General features: G+C 38.5%; 1 protein-coding gene across 2 annotated transcripts in view; it reads right to left on the reverse strand.

Annotated features, from left to right (window-relative positions):
• Positions 1–22,195, reverse strand: part of TMTC2 (transmembrane and tetratricopeptide repeat containing 2) — a 420,683-nt gene that overhangs the window by 75,540 nt on the left and 322,948 nt on the right. For both annotated transcript variants that reach the window (XM_023509446.1, XM_012814184.1), the window contains 2 exons: positions 20,328–20,442; positions 6,482–6,545 (listed from right to left, as the gene is read on the reverse strand). In XM_023509446.1, the coding sequence (XP_023365214.1) occupies positions 6,482–6,545; positions 20,328–20,442 (179 nt within the window). The remainder of the gene's footprint in view (positions 1–6,481; positions 6,546–20,327; positions 20,443–22,195) is intronic.

Consider the following 22,195-nt stretch of genomic DNA (forward strand, 5'->3'; position numbering starts at 1 on the left):
AGGGGCTATTGGTAAGCCCTCACCTAATGGGCACCACGTAAGGGTATATAGTACACTCCAGCAGAAGGGCTCCACTACAACCTGAACTTTGCCTCACAAAGGCAAACAATGTAACCTAATCATTTGCACCCTCATATTAAATAGGAAAAGAAAATCCCCCCAATGCGGGTGGTGATTTGTGGTCCATAGTTACTCTTCTACCACAATTTTTATCACTAAAACTGCAGCCCAAACGGAAAGTAACGTATTGTACACTATGTGGACCACCTTCTAACACAGCTGGACTTTGTGAGTTCATTCTCTGAATCTTCTCTTCGGCTTTGATTTTATAATAAGGCCCTGAAATAATCTATGTTCTTAGTGTCAGGAAAAGATACAACGTATACCCGCAGGTTTTGGTTGAATAATCTGATTCCGGAAAGACCTTCTTCCCTTAATTCCTATGCAATGAATACATATGGAACAGTTACAAAATATTCCACATGCTAGAAAAATAAAGTATGAATACAACATCTTGTATGTAAACCAGAGAACTAAATCCTAAATCAAAACTAGAATACACCAGCGATCACAAAAGAAAATGAGCATCAACTGGCAATTCTTCAGCAAGCGTAGACACCACAGACCTGCGTCAAATAGTTCCTGTAACGTAACACTGTCCAGGAACCAGCCCTTTCCCCACAAGATTAGCAGAAAACAGAAAGACTATAATTAAAGTAATTTACTACCTAAGCTCACCTCCCCACCCCTTTCCCCACACATTTAGTTTTGCTTCCTCCCTATATATCATCATAACCTTTAAAAAAAATCCTGTAGTCCCTAGATAGGAAGCAATCCCTTAATATCTCGGATTTCCTCTGCCCTCTTCTCCAGCTGGATACATTTCAGTTTCATATACACAAACATCCCAATGGCTACCTTTAATCAATTCATACTTGATACCTTGCTTCTTTGGTATTGCACCCTCTCTCTGGTTCACTCACTCCCCAACATCATTACGGAATCAGTTTTCACCGTCCACTTCCAATTCTCACTTCCCTAAATACCCCTGACGCTTGCGGGAAGTTGCATTCTTGAAGGCCACCCAGGCTGTCTTAATTTCTCAAGTCAGTGGACGTCTTCAGTCCCCTTTTTCCTTTTAGCAGTAGCGGTGTTCACTGCTCACCAACTTGGCTGTCTTCCTTATGCTCCATTTCAAACGCAGAAATTCCCAAGCATCTGAAGTCAACCTTCTTCTCTCCTTTTGTGCCTTCCCTTCCTTGGTGATCTTATCCACATCTCTGGTGATAATTCCTTTTTGGAAATGTCTTCCCCCTCTCTATTCCTAACTACAGCCTTCCTCCTAACCACTTGCTTGATAGGAATGTTCTCAAATAAATGTATGAAAACATCCTAGATCTTTCAGTCTAAGTTTAACATGTTCTTCTAGCAAACACATACCCTATGACTATACTGTTTATAACATTTTTTTTCCAAGTTAACGAAATTCAAAATTTTGGAAAACTCATTGTGGCCGACTAATTTTCCTACTCACATGTGATCAAATAACCTACTGCTTATTTTTCCTCTTTGTTCATTTCTGCTCTACTGGGCACTTCAGTCTCTACGACCTTACGCTTACACTGCTACCATGACCTTTTATTTGGTTTCCCCAGGACGTCTCCCAACCCTACTTCCCTGCATCGTATACACGGCTACCCTGAATCACTACATTTATGATACTCCACTCTGCTTAACATTTTAGAATACAACTCCTAATCCTCAGCCCGGTATTCACTGCCTTCCATCTGGTTTCCTATCTCCAGGTCTGTCTTCCCCGACACTCTTCCTCTCTGAACCCTTCCCTGGTTCGTGCCTACGATTCTACCCCATAGTTTTCTCTTATTCTTTTCACTAAAATCTTCACCTATAAACACCACGTACTTTCAAGCTTCTCTAAGCTTGCCAACTCTGACTCAATGCCTTTTCAGATCGATCCGGCTGGAAGTCATCTCTCTCTCCGGTGCACTTTGCTGGCGACTAGCCGGTCTGCCTCACGGAGCACTCACTGGACAGCACGATTTATGGCTCTGACGAGTGAGGGCTGTGACTTCTCTCCCCACATTATGAGTGCATTTCTCAAGATCATGGCTAATTTTTTGCAACTTTGAAATCCTACTGCACTTGGCAAAGATCCTTCCATAAAGGTAGAATTTGATAAAGAATATGTTAAAAAAATTCAGATTAAAAACAATTATATGGGAAGAATCCAAGCTGTGTAGACCTGACTATTGGGAATCACCCTCTTCCGACTATGGAATTTACTAAAAGTGGAAAAAGGGAAAGTGAGTGTACTATGCAAATTTCCCATTCTTCCCATTACATTTCTTAAAAAAATCCATAAGCTAATGCAGAATTTGGCTTAATTCCCATATCGGAAACAAAGCAATTTCATTTACATGTTCCCGCTAGTCCGCAAGACTCCACGTTTTTTTGATGTGCACCAGTGGGAGAGAAGACAGAGACATTTGCTGTCTATTTAAAGTAACTCCCCAAAGAAAGACCAATTTATTTATAAAAACGAAAAATTAAACTTAGAGAAACTTAAAATGGCAATTTTGGTAGAGTTTTCCAACAATAGAAATATATTTAAATAAAATATGAGGTTTATTTCCAGAGTAATCACTCCCCAAAATCAACTAGATAAGATTAAAAGTGGCATCAATTTTGTAATAAGTAGATTTCTCTATGTACGCCAGTAAGTGACGGTATTTATCTCCAGCAGTCAGAACCTAAAACATAATTCGCCTGCTAATTTGGACTTCTCTCACTATTTTAGCATTTGGTCAATGGCATTCTTTATATATAAAATAATTTTAAAAGTCAATTAATAATTCCAAATTAAATTATGTAGAAAAACATGATTTGGGAAGGAGAAAAAATAAAACTCATCATGGGACATATTGAAGAAACAGAATACGTGTTTTATTAAGAAAGAACTACATCCCACAGGTAATCGACAATCTTTTTAATGACTGTATTAGGTGCTGGTAAAAAGGTTTGTGGCTACGTGTTTACTTTGTATAGTTATGACCTGACGGGAGTATTTCTTAAACTTATTCAGAATCCCCTACCCCCACGTACAAATACTGATTGTCCTTATTGCAGGGACATTTAAAGAACAGAAGAAAATGCTTTATGAAAATAGGGTAAAATTAGATTACGGTCCAGATGAGAAAAGTAGAGAAGACCATGGAGCTATGTCAATGGGAAATTGGAATGGAGGTCTGTTTGCTATGCTCTTGTATAAGCAGGTAACAAATTTATTAAGTTAAAACTGTAGAAATAACAAAGAATGTTTTATGAACAAAGAGAATAACTAGTTAAGAATAAGATAAATGTTAGATAAATGCTTTAATTCAGATCAGGGGCTTACTTGCTAAAAAATCATTACATGGGCTACTGTTTAAATGGGTCTCTTGTTTCAAAACCGAAATTTCTATCATTGCCCTGCTTGTATCTCTTTTGCCTCTGTGGCATCTTTCTTATTTAGACCATGCGCTGAAAAATCCGAACACGCTTTGTAAAACAGCTTAGAAAATGGCCATATCCATTCCTCTGTCAATTACAACATTATGAACTTATTTTCAAATATGAATATTGTATCTATCCAGTCCATAAAATGTTTAATTTCTTGTTACCAGATGAGGCAAGTATCATTTGAATAAACATGTTTTTAAAAACAGGCTGCAGTGAGATTCTAAGGAAATATTTTGAGGATTCAGGAAGCTTTGAGTTGGAGATTAAATTTTAATTTTATGGTTTAGCTAGTCTTTTAAAATAACCTCACAATTCAGGCTCAAATCCTGTGATGCGCGAATGTCTGTTTCATTTATTAGGTTAGGTCAGAGAGTTCAGGTCCCTATTTTCTCACTAATCATTATAATATGCTGAAAAACGATCATTTACCCAACAACTGAAACAATAAAAGGGATACTCAAGTGACTGGTACTCAAGAAATAAAGGCCGCATTTACATTAACGTGAAGGGAACCAAAAAGGAGAAGCCTAGATCCTTATCTTTAATGAAGTTGTAGCAACAAGTTTAAGACTTTGAATTCAATCTTTTTCTTAAAAATACTGCACAACTCAGGTTATTTACAAAGCTACGACTCCTTCACTCTCCCGTCTGTCCCTGTCACACTTCCTAACCCATCAGCCCCGCTCTAGTTTCCCCTAAGCACTCACCACTGCCTGCCATACTGTACACTGACTGGTTTCTCCTCCTCCTTGGAGTAGATTGTAACTAACAGGCAGGCACTTTTGTCCATTTGTTCACGGATGTGTATCCACTGCCTGGAGTAGTGCCTGGTACTAACTGAGAGGCTCGTTATCATTTTGGTTTTGCAAATTTCTGGCTTGCACTTCCTATCATAATGGCCGCGCTTTTCCCCATCAACCTTTCTTCTTCAGCACACAGCGGCCAGGGTTACAAGGTCACTCCGCTCAGCTGCGATGCTGGGTGAGTTAATTTCTCTGACATTCAGCAGGATGGGGATTACAAAAGTACCTGTGAATGGGCAGTGATAAATCAGGGGATGTCCACGGAGCTTGGCACATACTAAGCATCTCATATTAACTTCAGCTGTCATTGTTCTTTACTCTTATGATTCTTAAATTATTTTTTTCTGTGGCAAACAGCTCATCTATTCTAGAGATGCCCCATAGTTCACATGACAGGGTTCACAACAGCCACCCCCAAATACGGTACCTGGGCACACTGGGTACTTTAAGCTAAAAAAACTGAGAAAATGACTGGCTGTCTCCTTCCCTTCTCCTCTGAGGTAGGTAACAAGGCCCTCATTAATATTTTTATCTTTGAAGACACAGGGACACAGAAGAAGCTGAACAATAGGACTTGCTAAGTTCCCCCCAATTCGTATCATTAGATAATATCCTTTTCTTCTCCAATCATACTTCTGCGTGACTGTCCATGGAAATTACATAGTTTTTCCTGCTTCACTGGGGCTTCATTTCTGAAGGCTGTTGGGTAAAATTTGTATCAGTTAAATTTGTATGTTTTTCTCTTAATTTGCCTTTTGCTATGGAGGTCTCAGCCATGAGCTTTGAAAACAGATGAGGAAAAGATCTTTTTTTCTCCCCTATAAATGAGACTGAAAGGCATTTAGATTAAGGTTCCATGTACTTGAGTCTCATGGAAATAAAAAAAAGCTACTTCCTACTTAGGTTCTCCTTCTGGGGTATTAATCCTCCCCGGCTGTGCCCAGAGGACTGTACACACCTCTATGTAAGTGACTCTGTGCAGTCTCCTCTGCTATGCTTTGTGGTCCTCTAGAGTATGCACTTTCTGGATCCTGAGTCAGGCCCTCTATAGATGCTTGCCCAATGAATGAGTTACTCTAGAGAAATGAGACTGATCCCTTTATCTATACTAACATCACGTGTGCACTCTCGTTACTATTCCAAAATTACATTTCCCAATAGATGATCTTGATCTGGAGAGTAGGATAGAAGATTTCTGTGTTGGAGAGAGATGTAGAATGTGGATGAGAATAAAATCAACGTGTTGGAATTCAGCAAAGTGTGGCAAATAGAATGTGCTTGGAAGACTGAGACCAAACCAGCTCTTATTTTCTCATAAGGAGTTACTCTGTTTCAATAGTAGGGACCTAATTTAGATCCATCTCACTTTATGGAAGTATGACTATCCAGGGAAAAACGAAAATGAAAATACTCTTGATAAAGTTGAAAAGCATAAGTCATTAGAAATGAGGGTTGTGGCCGGGAGCAATGGCTCACCTGCAATCCCAGTACTCTGGGAGGCCAGGGAGTGTGGATTGCCTGAGCTCAGGAGTTCAAGACTAGCCTGAGCAACAGTGAGACTTTGTTTCTACTAAAATAGAAAACCAGCTGGGTGCGTAGTCTCAGCTACTGGGGATGTGGAGGCAGAAGGATTGCTTGAGCCCAGCAGTTTGAGGTTGCTGTGGGTTAGGCTGAGGCCACGGCACACTAGGATAGGGGACAGAGTGAGACTCTGTCTCAGGAAGGAATAAAATGAAAGAAATGAGGACTGTGGAACAGAAAGGAGGCACACAGCTGCAGATTTGACTATAGGTGGGATCAAAAAACAACAGCTATTGAACGTCACAACAACAACACCCCCACAACAACAAAAAACCTTTCACGGAATAACACTTAAAAGCAATCCAAACATAAAGTACCTGGTAAGGCTAAAGCTTGTATTCAATGATAAAATCTAACGGTGCTTTATGCAGATTAGAAAACAACAATTTTTACCTTTGGTAGAAGAAGTGTGAGAGACTGGCGGATTTGACTGTGGAATTAGCTATTTAGTGGGTATTCGAAATAAGAGATCAGAGAGGAAAACACCAGGTATCACCAGCCTTCCACATTCTGAAACTATCGCATGCTCTGAGTCTGCCTCTCTGACTGATGCTGCTTCTCACTAGGAAAGTACTTACATTAGGCCTCAGCCTGGCTGCCAGGTCGTAGTACCTCTCAGCTGCTTCGTTGAGGCTAGCCTGCCTGTAAAAGAAAAAAAAAAACAACTATCACTTATTTTAAAGTTGTAAGTAGGTGAACAGGACCATTGTTCAGCAAAATTACCTTTAAAAACAATTCTATTAACAGCAATAAAAAATTAAGTTGCCCAAGCATAAAAGGACCATTAACAGTTGAATGCCTGCCTTGCCTCACACCTGCTATTGTGTTTCCGGCATTATTGAGTATCTCAGTACAATCCTCATCAGTAGGCATCATTATTTTAAACTTACTTGTTAGGAATTTAAAAAGTTATCTCCTTGTCCAAGTGAAAACACACAATATGTTACAGGTCTGAGGTTCTCCAATGTCAACATGATGCCTCAGAGAAATCTTAAATTTTAAAATAAATGACCAAAATTAATAACAGTTGCTTTTGTTCTATGAAAATAATGAATATTTGCAGAATTTAAAAAAATTGTATGTTATCTGCTTAGATAGCCATTCCCTCCAATTCAGAGGGAATCCATGGTGTGTAGCTGACAGAAAAAAATGGGGGGAAGGCCGATTATCCCACTCCTTGCTGTTTGGCCACCAGGGTGGGGACGTAACTCAGCTACGCAGATGTTCTCGCTCGGGACTGGCATTCCTCAGTGAGTGACAGAGAGCAAAAAGAATGGCCAGAATCACTCACAATAGTGGAAACCACAGGGCTATGTCTTAGCCAGAATCCTCCTGTAAAGAATTACTATTGTATGTTTTGCTTTGGGACCACTAGGGACACTTTTTTCCCTGATGATTCAAACTGTCCATCCCATAGCGAATTCTACAGTTTGCACAGCCCTCAAACAGCCAGACTCAGTTTCTCTTGCTTACAGCCAAATCCCATAAGTAGCATGCTTGACTTCTGCAAACCAGATATACCCTGAATTTACAGATACATTTCTTCACTGCCTATTCTTGAGATTCTCAGCCAAGACCTGGATTCAGCCAACTTATTAGCAGAAGAAAACGAATGCCAGGCTCCTAAGGATTTCTAGCTGCTTAGTCTTCAAAACGCAGTATGTATGCATGTACAAACTTAAAAATTAATGAATACAAATGTTTTTTGTTACAAGTATACTTTGTATAATGCGTAAGTCTGGGCTTTTCGTGTGCTTGTCATCAGAATAGTGTTCATAGACTATGTTTATGCCCAATAGGGAGGTTTTCACTCCACAACACCCCCAGCCTCTCCCCCTTCTCAATTCCAATGTATTTCACATCTCTATGTGCCCGTGTGTGGCCACTGTTTATCTCTCAATGATTACTGAATATCTGTGATGTTGGTTTTTCCATTCCTGAGATACTTCACTTAGGTTAGTTGATAACTTCCTGCTTAACAAGACCTTCTAAGCCAGCAGGTAATGAGATCTAAGAAGCTCCTGCAGGTTGAGCTAGCATCTGGTGAGGGCTACAGAAGAAAAGCTGCAGAAAAGTGCCAAGGTCAAGTTCAGATCATGTATACAGAGTAACTATGGAGTGGCGGTAAGTGACCAGGGGCCCAGCAGTTAAGATGGAGTAATGGTCTCCTGCAGCAGGGATGGTAAGAGGCTTCTGAAACCAGAGGATGACAGAGAGGCTGGGAGTAAAGAGGTAAACACCAAAATTAACTTTCTCAATTAGAAAACCATATTCAGGTTTCAAAAGAGGCGGCTAACTGTCCATCCCTGCAAAACTGAATTTGCACTTTGGTCAAGCCGAAGGAAACGATAAAGCCGTACCCCCTGCAACCGTATAAATTCTAGGAACAAAGATAACATGTCTCTGGAGAGCAGGACATATTTTTCTAATTTTTTTAAAAAAATAATTTAAAACCTTGCTATTTTTAATGGAAGTTATAAGGAAAATAAAAAACCTTGACCTAAGGTTTCACTGGACCCACGGCATGTTACAGCGGGCTGTTGCAGTTTATACTCTCATAAATGTTAAAGCTCAATTACAAGATGTCAAGAAAAGTACTTTATTCTGGTATGAAACAGCAAAAAATTCCCTCACTAGAGTATGTAATGAAGGTTCCTTCCACCAAATTATAGAATCACTTTGGTTCATATTCACATGGAAATCTGAACCAGAATTCATTAGGTCATGCCCTGGAAAGGTTTTCTCCAGAGCAAAATAAAAGGCACGGAGGTAGGAAATTAAAGTAACTTAATACAACAAAGAATTAAGTTACTATGAAGCAACATCAACCAATAGACGTCTAACATGAAAAATATCGCTACCATTAAGATTCATCTTTATGGATACTCAATTCAGGAGGTAGATGAGATCCAAGGAGAAACGAGGAAATCCATCAGACAAAATATCTCAAAATAATAATCAACACAATTTTAAAAAGGCTGTATCTACCCTCCAAAACGGTTATTAGTTTTTCATGTCTTCATAGGTATTCTTCGGTAGTTTAATTCTCAAAGGAAGTATCTAGTTTAGAAGACTTACTTTCTTAAGCTAAAAGTAGAATTGATGAAATTATAATGAGATTAATAAAAACAGTAGGATTTATGATATATGTCATCCAGCTATGAAAATTAATTTTCATTCTAGGACTTTGCTTCTGATATTAAATAGTCTTTAGTAACTATTAGCTGGCAGTGAAGGCAGCACATGGAAACTGTGGGGAAAAGAATAGCTCAGTTCTACCCACAGAATGCACCTTCATATTCTTGTTTTACTCTCTAGACAAGAGCAAAAACTCATGAGAACTGCTCAATGTCCATTTGACCTTGTTCACCTTATTTGACACTCCTCACTGTAAGAAGCATCCTGGGAGCACTTCATCTTAATTGCGTAGATGATGGGATCATTAGTCAACATTTGAAAAGTGGAGAATTCAGCAATATTCTGCGAGTTGCTTAGTAATGCAGTCCCCAACCCCTAGGTGAGGACCGGGACCAGGTCTGTGTCCTGTTAGGAAAAGGGCAATCCAGCAGGAGGTGAGTGGTGGCCAGTGAACAAAGCTTCATCTGTATTTATAGTCACTCGCCATTGCTCAGGCCACCCCTGAGCTCCACCTCCTGTCCCCTTCTCACAGACACACAGCCCCTACTCTAACTGTGGGATGGAGGTTGTGGGGTCCTTATGAGAAGTTGATGCCTGATGGTCTGAGGTGGAGATGTCATCCTGGAAACAATCCCTTCCTGACCCCCTTCTCCTCCCACTCCCTCCCACCGCCCCCACCCCGGTCTGTGGAAAACCAGTTCCTGGTCTCCAAAAGGCTGGGCACCACTGACTTAGGGGATCCCATCAAATACTGCTACAAACTTCACCATGAGATTATTAAATTCCTAAGAGGACCAGGCTAAGCCTGGTCAAAACAGATGACAAAACCTACTTTCCGGGCGTACTTCTATCCTTTCTTACTTTTCTCTTTCTTTTCCAGGGCAGAACATTTCTATCCTACCCAGGAATTGGTCCTTTCATTTACCAGTTACAGTAGCACCATGAATCAAATGCTACCATGAAACCACATTTTAAATACGAGGGAATGCAAACCAGTGCCAGATACTCACTCTCTTCCTACCTGCCATCGCCCACTTTTAGGAGATCACAATTAGATGTATAGAAAGAAACCTAAGTTTCCCACAAATCCAAGTGGAAGACTCAGAAGGTGGGAGAGCAATTGGCTAGAGACAAGATGTAGATAACCTCGTGTTCTGGCCACAGCACACTTTACAAAGCCAGAAACGAGATGGCCAGAAAGACAGATCAGTGGTACCAGGAAGCTAAAGTGAGTTCAGACGGCACCTTCCTCCACTGAACATGCCACCCTGCCAGTCAACGTTACGTCTCGAGCCAAGAGAAAACACATTTCATGACTCTGCCAACAACGGTTAGCAACGGAAGACTCCCATGGAGGCACTTCACTCATTATCGACCCCTCTATCCTACACATGGGGCCCATCCCATCCTCACACCACCTCTGCCCTCTCAGGGCCAGAAAAAGCACGAAGCTGAAAAAAGCCCAGATGATAATCTGGGAACTGGACTATGGAGTAAACCTCAAATTCTATTTTTTTTTTTTAAAGCACTATTTATTTATTGACCACACAGAGTGATACCATTTTTATAAGATTCTTTTTTTTTTTAAGAAAGAGTCTCACTTTTTCACCCCTGGTAGAGTGCAGTGGCATCATAGCTCAAAGCAACCTTAGACTCCTGGGCTCAAGTGATTCCGTTGCCTCAGCCTCCCAAGTAGCTGGGACTACAGGCACTGGCCACAATGCCCAGCTATTTTTAGAGGCAGCGTCTCCCTCTTACTCAGGCTAGTATTGAACTTGTGAGTTCAGGTGATCCCAAACCTCAAATTCTTAAAAAAAAAACAACAACAAAAAACCCCCCAAAAACCAAAAAACAAGAATAGATGTAGTCGCCTATTATATTATGGAACTCTTTAAATTCATGCTTTTCAACCATCGGTTAAAATGTAGGCTCAGATCAAGACTAATAGACATTAACAACACTCACAAATTTTATCATTTGCATAATACATTCAATATTTCTTAACAGATGTAAGTTTTATAGCACGATGTATAAGAATTCCATTTTTGTACACCGTACTATAAAACTTACATCTGTTAAGAAACATGGATATATATTACATATGTGGAAATCCTCCCTCTAGGAGTGTTTTATAATCAAAAAGTGTATTTTGGAACACAGAGTATGGCCTAATAGTCTTAGGAGATATATAAGAGAAATTTGGGAATCAGTTATGAACAAAACCACTTAATATATGCCATGAAATGTTTGAAGAAATTCTGACTTAAAAGAATCACTTATAATTACCTACATGAGAATAAAATTAATAAACATTGCTAAATTTAAAATTACGTCCTTCAAAATAAAAATTCTAGTAGCATTGAGACGACAATGTAATATACATATTAACAGTTGCCAATGGTCCATCTGAATTAAAAATTAATATGGATAATAACTACTCTTTGGTTCATACAGAAGGTAATATTTTACTAAAGTCTTGATAATCATTGTCAAGGATGACTCATGGTTTTTTCTTCTTTTTACTAGAGAGGGAGATTTGTTCATATAATACAAGGGTAGAGAGAAAGAACAGCTGAGTTTTCTTGGCTTCTTGCCAGGAACTGATGTTCGCTTTAAGTTACTCAAACCAGCACTAAACATTAATTCTAGTTAATACGTTCTACAGTAGAAATAGAACTGAAATAAATAAGGGCATAAAAATGTACAGAAAATCCTAAAATAGCCAAACCGAGTCACACACATGTAAAAACAATAGAGCAGAGAATGTCCTCACAATCAAACTCCTACAATAAATTATTTATGACCTCTAAGCCTTTTTAGATGAAACCTTCTGTCAAGATCTCCCAAATGGCTTTATAACTAGGTAAGTAGCCATGTCCATTCTGAAGGGAAAGGACAGAAAGAGTAAGAAGAAATGTAGCAATGACAGAGGAAAAGACCATGTGGGACAATGGGATTTTACAAAGGGTCCCTTTTGTAAAATTTGTGAATTAGAAATATTCTGATGCCCCATGAGAGTTTAAGTCTATTCCTTCGTGGCCTTGAAGCATTCAGGAGCCAAGAAGGACTGTTAAACTTATACCTAGAAAGATTACATCATGATGTATGCTGGAAAAAAATAAAAGGGAGGAAATGAATATTGGCAATGTCAATTATTATATTTATTATAGTATATTATCATTTAGGTTTGTAATGTTTGGGTGGGAAGGAGGAGTTGAGGGCATGAAGAGAGAAAAGGATGGATAGAATTTGCTTGTAGTGGTGGTTCAAGAACCATCATAAGCATCACCTGAGACTAGACAGAAGCATAAAATCACAGGCACCACCCAAACCCATAAATCAGGCTGTCCATCTCACGAAGACCCCAGGAGATTCACCTGCATAGTAACAGTGGAGAGCCCCTGGGCGGGAAGATGTCTAACGCAAACTCAGCCAACACTCCACTTTGCTTTTAAGACCTTATAAACCAACTCATCACAACATGGTTGAAATAAGACCCCCTTGACCAAAAGTTGGCAGTAAAATATAATTTATAACTGAAAATTCAATCATTTTTTTAGCAGTTTTGGTAAAAGTTGGAAGTGTTTGGCAAGAAAATATATGGCCTAGGGGGCCTTAGAAATACATACATCTCCAAGATACATACAATTTGTACATACACACAATCTCATTTTAGAAAATAATTGGATTCTGTTCTTCTTTTTCTCACTCAATCATTTAAATTTTAGGTAACATCCAGTAGAATTTATAAGGAAGTTAACACTGATATAGTCTACGTTTTATGTATGTGTTTTCAGTATATTTAATTACACAACACTGTGTTACATGGATAGAAATTGGAAGATGATGATTCTTTCTCATGTATTTATTTTGCTCTCTAGAAATTAGGGAAGCAAATGAGACAAGTTGACACATTAAAGTTTTGCCTTTTTTTTTTTTTTTTACTGCCTTGGGGAGCAGTGATAGCTTAGAATCTTGGGCCTGGAAAAAAGGAAAGTGCACACTTAGATCAACTACAGATGCGACCCATGTTAGACACTCTATCATTATATTTCTAACAGTATCATATCCTTTTGAGAATAGGAAACTGAAGTTCTCTCTTCAATGACTCTGAATCTACTTTCTGAAATTTACTATGAAGGTATAATTTATAGCATTGGAAGGGTCTTACTATTTAGAGTCACACATTTGACAACCTGTTACTCTTTGTATATCTTTTCCTTCAACGACAAATTTAACCATCAGAGCTTCTGTGTGATCGATCACCCAGTTGTAAAACTCAAGGGACCTGTGTCACGAGTGGAAACAGTACTATCCTCGGCCAGAACCATTAAATGTAAATCCCAGCTTTAACGATTATTGAAAGTACTTTCTCTGAGCCTCAGGTCTGTCATCTGTATAATGGGAATATTTGTATCTACTTCACAGATATTCAGTTAGAACTAAAAGAGTGATGGACATAAAATGCAAAGGATACTGCCTAGCAGACAAGAGATGCTGGAATATATGCTACTTTTACCCCGTCACCTATAAGTGAACTAAAACACACACACACTCCAACCTTCTACTAGCGCCCATGAAGGCTGTGAATCAGGTTGTTTTAGCGCCTCTAGATTTCTTTTCAAGTGTCTTCACATTCTATCCTGCTTCCAGTTGTGGGAAAATGCTGAACTAATCCATTCATAGGAAATGCCCATAGAGTAATTGATCCAATAGTTTCCTCTAAACTATCTGTAGATATAACTCCACTATGTTCTAGCACTTTAAATTCCTTTGATAGTTTCCTTTGTTAACAACCAACCTGCTTTTCTTTGTGTATGCTCTCATCTGGAAGTATCTAGCACCTTTTTAATATTCATTATGTGAGGCTACTCAACGTCTGTGATCACCCTCCCTGTAAATACACTTGATAACTGGCGACGATGAGGCCCCCCCCATCTTCCCACGCAAGGCAGAATCCAGAAATTCACTCATCTTCCAGTTCCATGAGCATGATTCACATTCCACCAATCGGATGTAATCTCAACAGAGTGAAATTCAGAAGTGAGCACAGTGGTAAACAGCTATGCCCTGGAGAATCATCTTCTGAAGGCTGTGAGGCACACTTTGCTGGGTTCCCTGTGGATGGGGGCACCGCACTGGCACCATAAAAGCTGCTGAGCCCTAGGGAAGGCTTGGTCACTGTTAATCATTCCTGGTGTAGCAGGTAGAACCCCCATGTCCACTGAGAGAGTCTGTGGACTACAGAATACTCTTTATTAAATCCTATTTCTTAAACTAACAAGAGTGACACAACTAAATCTATTACCAATACATGATGCCAGTGTAGGAGGTAGACCTATTTTCTTTTTTCTTTTTCTTTTCTTTTGAGTTTCACTCTGTTGCCCTATGAACAACATGACTTCATACCTCATAGCAACCCCAAATTCTCTTGGGCTTGAGCAGTCCTCTTGCCTCAACCAATAGCTGGCACTACAGGCATGTGCCACTATTTCCCCCTAGTTTTTCTACTTTTAGTAGAAACAGGGTCTTGCTCTTGCTCAGGCTGGTCTCAGTTTCCTGAGTTCAAGTGGTCCTCCTGCCTCAGCCTCCCAGAGTGCTGGGATTATAGGCGTGAGCCACCATGCTTGGCAAAAGCGGACTTATCTTTATCAATTTGCTTTCAATATGATGATTAAAGGCCTTCATTCTATCTTTGAAATTTTTTTGTTTCTCAATAATTGCTCATCTCAATACTCTTTCAAAATTTGTTTTTATTAACATGTACATACATATAATATGTATATATGCTATATTAAACTATAAGCACATATATAATTATATATACTTATATAGACATAAATAAAACTGTATCATATACTATATATTGAGTATATAATTCATATAAAACTATGTATAATTATATAAAATAATTTTGAGCTTATACTATATGTAACCAAACACCCATACATATAATTACAAGAGTAATCTTAAGCACATGTGAGTTCTCAATATATCCTCCAATCTTTAATACTATCAGTCATCATTTTTGTGTTTTTAGTATTTCCCTTTGAGTTTTTAGGAAAATATAGTTTTTATCTAAATTATTAGTCTATTAAGTATATAGTACCTATGCTGCTATTAAAAATTCAGAGATCTGCAAGTATCTACTGTACTCAATCATAGGAAGAAACCAGCAGATGAACAACTCTGTGCCCACAGGAGAGAAGAACACATTTAAATTGAAGAAGGAGGGTGGGAGGAAGGACTGGGATGAGCTCTCACAAGGTACGTGGCTCACCTCCTGGGTAAAAGTCCTACCTGCCCCTGGGACTGAACTTCACAAATGCAAACAATGTTACCTAATTGTACGTACCCTTGCATTAATCTGAAATAAAAAATAAATTAAAAAAATTCAGAGATCCTACTAGTCTCTTAGTAATCTTTTATGATGCTATATTTTTCTTTCTACCTATTTTATTCTTACAGATATTCTGCATTAGTTGAGATAGATCATATTGTGGTAATGCAAACATTCTAAATCTCACTGAATTAGACAGCCAATTGAACGGCTTTCTGCATGACAAAGGAAATCATCAATACAGTAAATTCACAACCTACAGAATGGGAGAAAATGTTTACAAACTGTTCATGTGATAAAGGTCTAATATCCAGAATCTATAACTCAAATCAGCAAGAAAAAAATAACCTTATTAAAAAGTGGGCAAATACATGAACAGAGTTTTCAAAAGAAGATAGACAAATGACCACACCTATGAAAAAAATGCTCAACATCACTAATCATCAAGGAAATGAAAATTAAAACCACAATGAAATATCACTTTACTCCAGTCAGAATGGCCATTATTAAAATGTCGAAAAAGCAATATATGTTGGTGTGGCTGCAGAGAGAAAGGAAAGGAACATTTATACACTGTTGGTGGTACTACAAATGAGTACTCCTTCTATGGAAAATAGAGTGGAGATTCTTTAAAGAAATAAATACAGACCTATCGTTTGATCCAGCAATCCCACCACTGGGCATCTACCCCAAAAGAAAAGAAGTCATTTAATCAAAAAACAAAAAACACCTGCACTGCAAGGTTTACTCTAGTACAATCCACAATTGAAAAGATGTGGAATCAATCTAAGTCAGGCATCCTCAAACTACGGCCCACAGGCCACATGCGGCCTGCCTAGGACATTTATCCGGCCAGCCAGGGGTTTTTGCCGCCGCTGCCTGTCCTGCTTAGCAGCCAACTCGTCCCGGGCCCGCAGTCCAGACCTCCAAAGGTCTGAGGGACAGTGAACTGGCCCCCTGTTTCAGAAGTTTGAGGACCCCTGACTAGGTATTCATCAATTTATGGGTAGGCTAACAAACTGTGGTCTGTATATGCACACACACCCCCACTGTTGAATACTACTCAGCCATAAAAAAGGAATGTAATACATCTTTTGTAGTAAGTGGGATGGAACTGAAGACCATTCCCTTAAGCAAAGTTATCTAGGGAATGGAAAAACAAACACCATATGTACTCTTTACTTATTGGGAGCTGAACAATGGGCACATGTGGGCACAGAGAGATGTAAAAATCACTGGAAGTCAAGAAGAGGAAAGGGAGGGGAGGAGGGCTAAAAATCTATCAGGTACAGTGAACACTGCTAAGGTGATGGGCACACTAACAGCCCTGACTTAAGCATTATAAAAGCTATCTGGGTATCAAAAACATTTGTACCCCCTTAATATTTTGAAATTAAAACAAACAAAAAAGGCAACAAAGATGACTTCTCACTCATTCAACTCTCCAGTGCAGGTGAAGAAGGGAGGTTTATGTCCCTTTGGTAACTTTAGTACACGTCTCTAGAATTTCCAAGTCAGAAAAAAGGGAAAAAATAAACTAGGGACGTTGTCCCAACGTCTTGGGACACTCAGAAAGCTTGGAATGAGAGGTATTTCTAATAGACTCATTTCAATTCTAAGAAATGGATAAAGATATTTCTCTGTAAAATAAGCTACAGAAACTTTTGAAATACATGATTTCAATTTGGCAGTTAAGATCAGAATGACAAATCAGAGGCACCAAAACAAGGCCCTCAGGGACCAGATATACATTAAAAAGTATAAGAGCTGCTCAGAACATTTCTAAATTCATGTTACAAAGTGAGTAGCAAGACCACTTAGAGGTATGGGAGTCGTATTAATGTCATTCACCAAACACATGGCCCTCCCCCTATCACAACTACAGCAGGATTGCACTTTCCAACCTTTTTCAAAATTGAAGGCTTGCTGAGTCTTCCTTGGATCACTGAATGTATGGGAATGTGATGCAGTCTACTTCTGAGCCAGACCCGTAAGGGTGAGTGTCCCGTAAAAGATCTGTCCCCTGATGGCGGGACAAAGGACCTCACTTCTTCCAGTTCAACCTCATTCAGATGAAATCAGTTTTTCTTTTTATATTTGTAATTCGCGTTTTTCTCCATTAATAGATTCTTTAGGTCATTTCATTAGGAGTAGATCAGAAAAAAGGAAAGACCAGTATGCTTCATCTTTTTTTTTTTTTTTTTTGAGACAGGGTCTTACTCTGTCACCCCTGATAGAGTACAGTGGCATCCCTGTAGCCCACCATAACTTCAAACTCCTAGCTCAAGTGACCCTTCAGCCTCCTGACGGTAGCTGAGAATGAGCACGTGCCGGGGTACCCAGATATTTTTTCCATTTTTAGCAGAAAATGCTCAGGTTAGTCTCAAACTCCTGAGATCCAGTGATCCTCCCAACACGGCCTCCCGGAGTGGTAGGATTACAGGCGTGAGCCACCATGCCCAGCCTCTATCTGTAGCTTAAACTATAAACTTTTCTTACCTGGCTGACTTTTCATATTAGGTAAACCATTAATCCAGCTAGCCAAGTCACAATCAGGAAGACAGCACTCTTTCCTTCACGTCTAACTGGTCACCAAACATTACCAATTTTGTGTCCTACATCTCTCCCCCGAAAATAGAGCTCTTGAGAAAACAATTAACATCAAACTCAGTTTAGAACTATCTGGCATCCTCAGAGGATACTTTACATATAACATTAAATAAGAAAAACCTTTATAAGTACACATTTTGATAAAACTGAATCGAGGGGAAACCAGCAACCTTTCTTACTCTCTTTGGCAAACAAAGCCCTGAATGTTCTCAAATAAAAAGGACAGAGATGGGTGATCAGCCTGTACCTGATTTTGACAGAGCTGAAAAACAGAAAAGCTAAGTAAAAATGTTTCTAAGGACTGCCACCACGATGCCCAGCACACGCAGCCAGGTTGCTGTGGTTGTATTTGCAGTTAGCACAGGCGAGCACTGACTGATTCCAACTTGATGAGAAATGTCCATGGCAGAAAGCTAGAGAGAAAGGTTCTGAAAATACATCCTAAAGATTTCCACATCACCAATGTATACAAAAAAGCATTCCGCTGGTTCTAGTGTTATGCTAACTAAGAAAAAGTTACAAGTGATATACTTAACAAGAACGCTTGTTGAACTATAATAGGTTTCCATTGGTAGGTCTTGAATTCCAGATACTGAAGCAAAAATGCCTTGATGAAAGTGTCTATTATCATCAAGAAGATTTATATAGAAATGTGTGCTTTCCCATCCTTGCAAATGCTCTATTGTGACTGAAAGCATGGTGTTTATTCTCTATGAATAGCACCTAGCCTTGTCATACAAATTAAGATGGCTTTTGAAAATTATCCTTGCACTGAAGGCTCTTGAAGGTTGCGACAGCTTATTTTATGAATCTGCCAATAGCCAACTGAGTCTTGCTTTCTTTTTGTAAGCGTCGGCTTTCTCGAGTTGATCACAAAACAGATGCCTTAAGTAAAACACCTAAACATTATTGTGGAATGAACGTAACCACTTATAAAGCCTCTAAATCCTTTTACCTAGGCTTTAGATTTCATATTTGTAACTTAGAAAAATCCAGGTAGGAGGCTATTAAGATGTAGTTTTGATAATAATCTCAAACTATAAACTCAACAAATCTATAACACTGCCACTTGCTTTACAAACTGGTTTGTGGGAGACAGGGGTAGCTGGGGAGATGTAAAGAACATGAAGGATCCTTGTGGGTTATTTATATTTTGACTCTGGCGATAGATAAATAAATCTATGTGATAAAATTATATAGGTCATACACACACATACACACACACACACACAAACACACACACGCACACTGGGGTTACAAGTAAAACTGGGGGGGACCCAGCAAGGCCAGCAGACTGTATCAATATCCTGGTTGTGATGATGTGTTACAGTTTTACAAAATATTACCACTGGGGAAACTGGAGATGTGGTAAAAAATGATCACTCTGTATTACTTCTCAAAACTACACGCGAAATCTAGAACAGTCTTAAAATGAAAGTTATAACAAACTAGTTCCTCTACTTTTCTCAAAAGTCCTCATTTTAAAATCAGGCAAATGTGAACTAACTACTGCTATTTTTCCTCCTTTGTAAGAACGACCTACATTGCAAATCTCTCCCTAGAAGCCAGGCAGAGAGAACACCGTGTGGACGCCATTTAATGAGGCATTTAGTGGGGATTTAATGGACTGAAATTAGGGTAAGTGTACACGTATAAGAAAAGGGGTGTATACATTGTTAACAGGACAAAAAATGGATTTGAAGCACTAAGTCCTTGGATTAAAAAAAATTCTTACAAACAACGTCTTTTAACCTAAAACACCACTTGTAGATGCACTGATTCTCTTTATATCAACAAGAAAAACGGATGATCTACCTTATATTGTAATTAGCCTTTGTGATAACTTTTCTAAAAATAGATGCTCTAACGGTCTAAAAATGTTCTGTTTCAAGACCAAGCATAAGTGCTGATTACAGAGACATTGAGAATTTTCCAGACCTTAAGTATATTTGTATTTGATAATCTTCTTCACTATCAAATGTTGAAATGTATCCACATGCCACATTTCATATAATTAAAATAAAAACATGAATACTGAGCTGGCGTTGACTAATTGACATGATGTTTTCTTTTGGAGACTGTAGATAGTTATTAAATTTAATTTGCAGTTTTTCTATTTTGTGACCAGTAGTCTCTGGAGAGGTGACAAAGAAGGTCGCCAGCTCTGTACCTTGTGCACAGAACTATAATGAATGGTTGTAGTTTTTACCTGGTTAAGCAGCAGGTTTTACCTTCAGAATGTGGAATAAAGTGTTACAACAGTGAAATTCATATCATTAATTGCTTTCTAAAAGCCAGGCCATTGGTCTTCCAAGGGATGGTGGTAAAAAACTAACCTGAGCATGTGGGCAGCGTTAAAGACAACATCAAACTCCAAGCTGTCCAGCTCAGCTGCTCTTTTTGCCATCTCAGCGGCTTCTATGAGGCGACCTTCTTCCAGAAGAAATTGACCTGCAAAGCATGAAAGCCAGTGAGCTTCACGTCAGAAAATATCAGTCCTCTGAAACAATAAAGCTGCCATTAGAGAAAAATAGTACAGTGGGGAAGGTGCTTTGAAGCTAAAATTCAGCAACAAACTCATTATTCAGACATTTTTTATTTGCCTTTCTCTTAACTGTAGGATGTTACAAGCTTTTTATTAGGTTTCTTACTTTTTTCTTAAAATAAATTCTTAATCCACAAATAAGAGTGGATTTTAATTATTAGTAATCTACAGCAGCTTCTGCCTCTGACATGTGTACACACAGGCATATTCATATTAAGATGTATTAATTTTTTATATTTGAACAATGCTAAAATTATCGAGAGGATAAACACAGGAAGATAGGTTAAACAGTAACTCACTCTTACTTAAGTCATAAAAATGGATATATATTAACAAGTTCAGATTTTTGAGATTATGTTCAGGTCAGCTTTGTAAGGTTAGAATTATTGCCGATAAAGCCATATAAATCTTTAAAACCATACCTCGAGAATTATTATAGAATGCTATCCCAGAAACATATTGTCAAGGTAAAGAAAACGATAAGAATTGTTCTCAATTACATATACAGAGACAATGGGATGTGTCTTTATAGCTAGAGATTTATTAAGAGCAAAGGTAATGATGTTAAGCCTTCTCTGATACGGATGTTCAAACAAAAACAAAATCAAAGGATGACAGAGAGACACTGAAGGTATACGGACAACTGCCGGGCTGACTGAGTTGTGGTCTAATTATTATCTCTTCTTGTTCAAGGTTTACTGTTTGCTTAAATTTAACAGTATTAAAAATACTTCTAAAACTTTAAAAATGGTAAATACTCTCTAATGCTTATGGAAAGAGCCCATTATTTGTTGGTTATTTAATAAATATCACCAATTACCTTCTAACCCAAAAGACCAGATCTCAAAAGGAGAAACTATCTGATGTAGAAATTTATAATAAATCACTGCTTGCAGTTAAGTATTTCTAAACTTGAACTGGTTAAAAAAAAAAAAATAGCGAGCAAAGATAAGCCAAGGGTTATAAAGTCTAGTTATTTTTAACTATGTGACAAAGTTTTAAGAACGTGACTTAGAGATCCTTTAGCCATTTCTACTAAATTTTCACTTTTTTCATGTAACATCTGTGCCTTACCATCTCCCAGAACAAATAAACAAAATTTCTGGATCAGAAAATCAATAAGGCAGTGGTTCTCAACCTGTGGGTCACGACCCACATTTTGTATTAAAGGGTCATGGCATTAGGAAGGTCGAGAATCACTGCATTAAGGAAGCAGAGTTGTACATAAGTTCCATTTAGAGATTAAAAAAAAATTACTTATAAAATCCCTGTATATGCTAACGCTACAGATATATATATAGGAGATAAAACTTTAAAGGACATGTTGCTTTTTTATTAAAAAAAAAAAAGAGAGAGAGAGAGAACTAGAATTAGGTATTTTGTACATAGCATATTAAAAAATCAGTATTTCCTCCTATACATCTTAATAAAGACACAAGGCTGCTCCTCTTCACCTAAGCAGCCTGAGGTGATCTGTGAAAATGGTTCACTGTTCACTGGACCCAGAAAACCCCACAAAGTCATGCAAATTAAGAAGAACACACGTGAAACTGCCCAGGCCATCAAGGGTATGCATATACAAAAAGCCACCAAGTATCTGAAGGATGTCACCTTAAAGAAACTATGTGTACCATTCTGACGTTACAATGGTGGAGTTGG

This window comes from Otolemur garnettii, unplaced genomic scaffold, assembly GCF_000181295.1.
Source record: "Otolemur garnettii isolate 467f Iridium unplaced genomic scaffold, OtoGar3 scaffold00007, whole genome shotgun sequence".
NCBI lineage: Eukaryota > Metazoa > Chordata > Mammalia > Primates > Galagidae > Otolemur > Otolemur garnettii.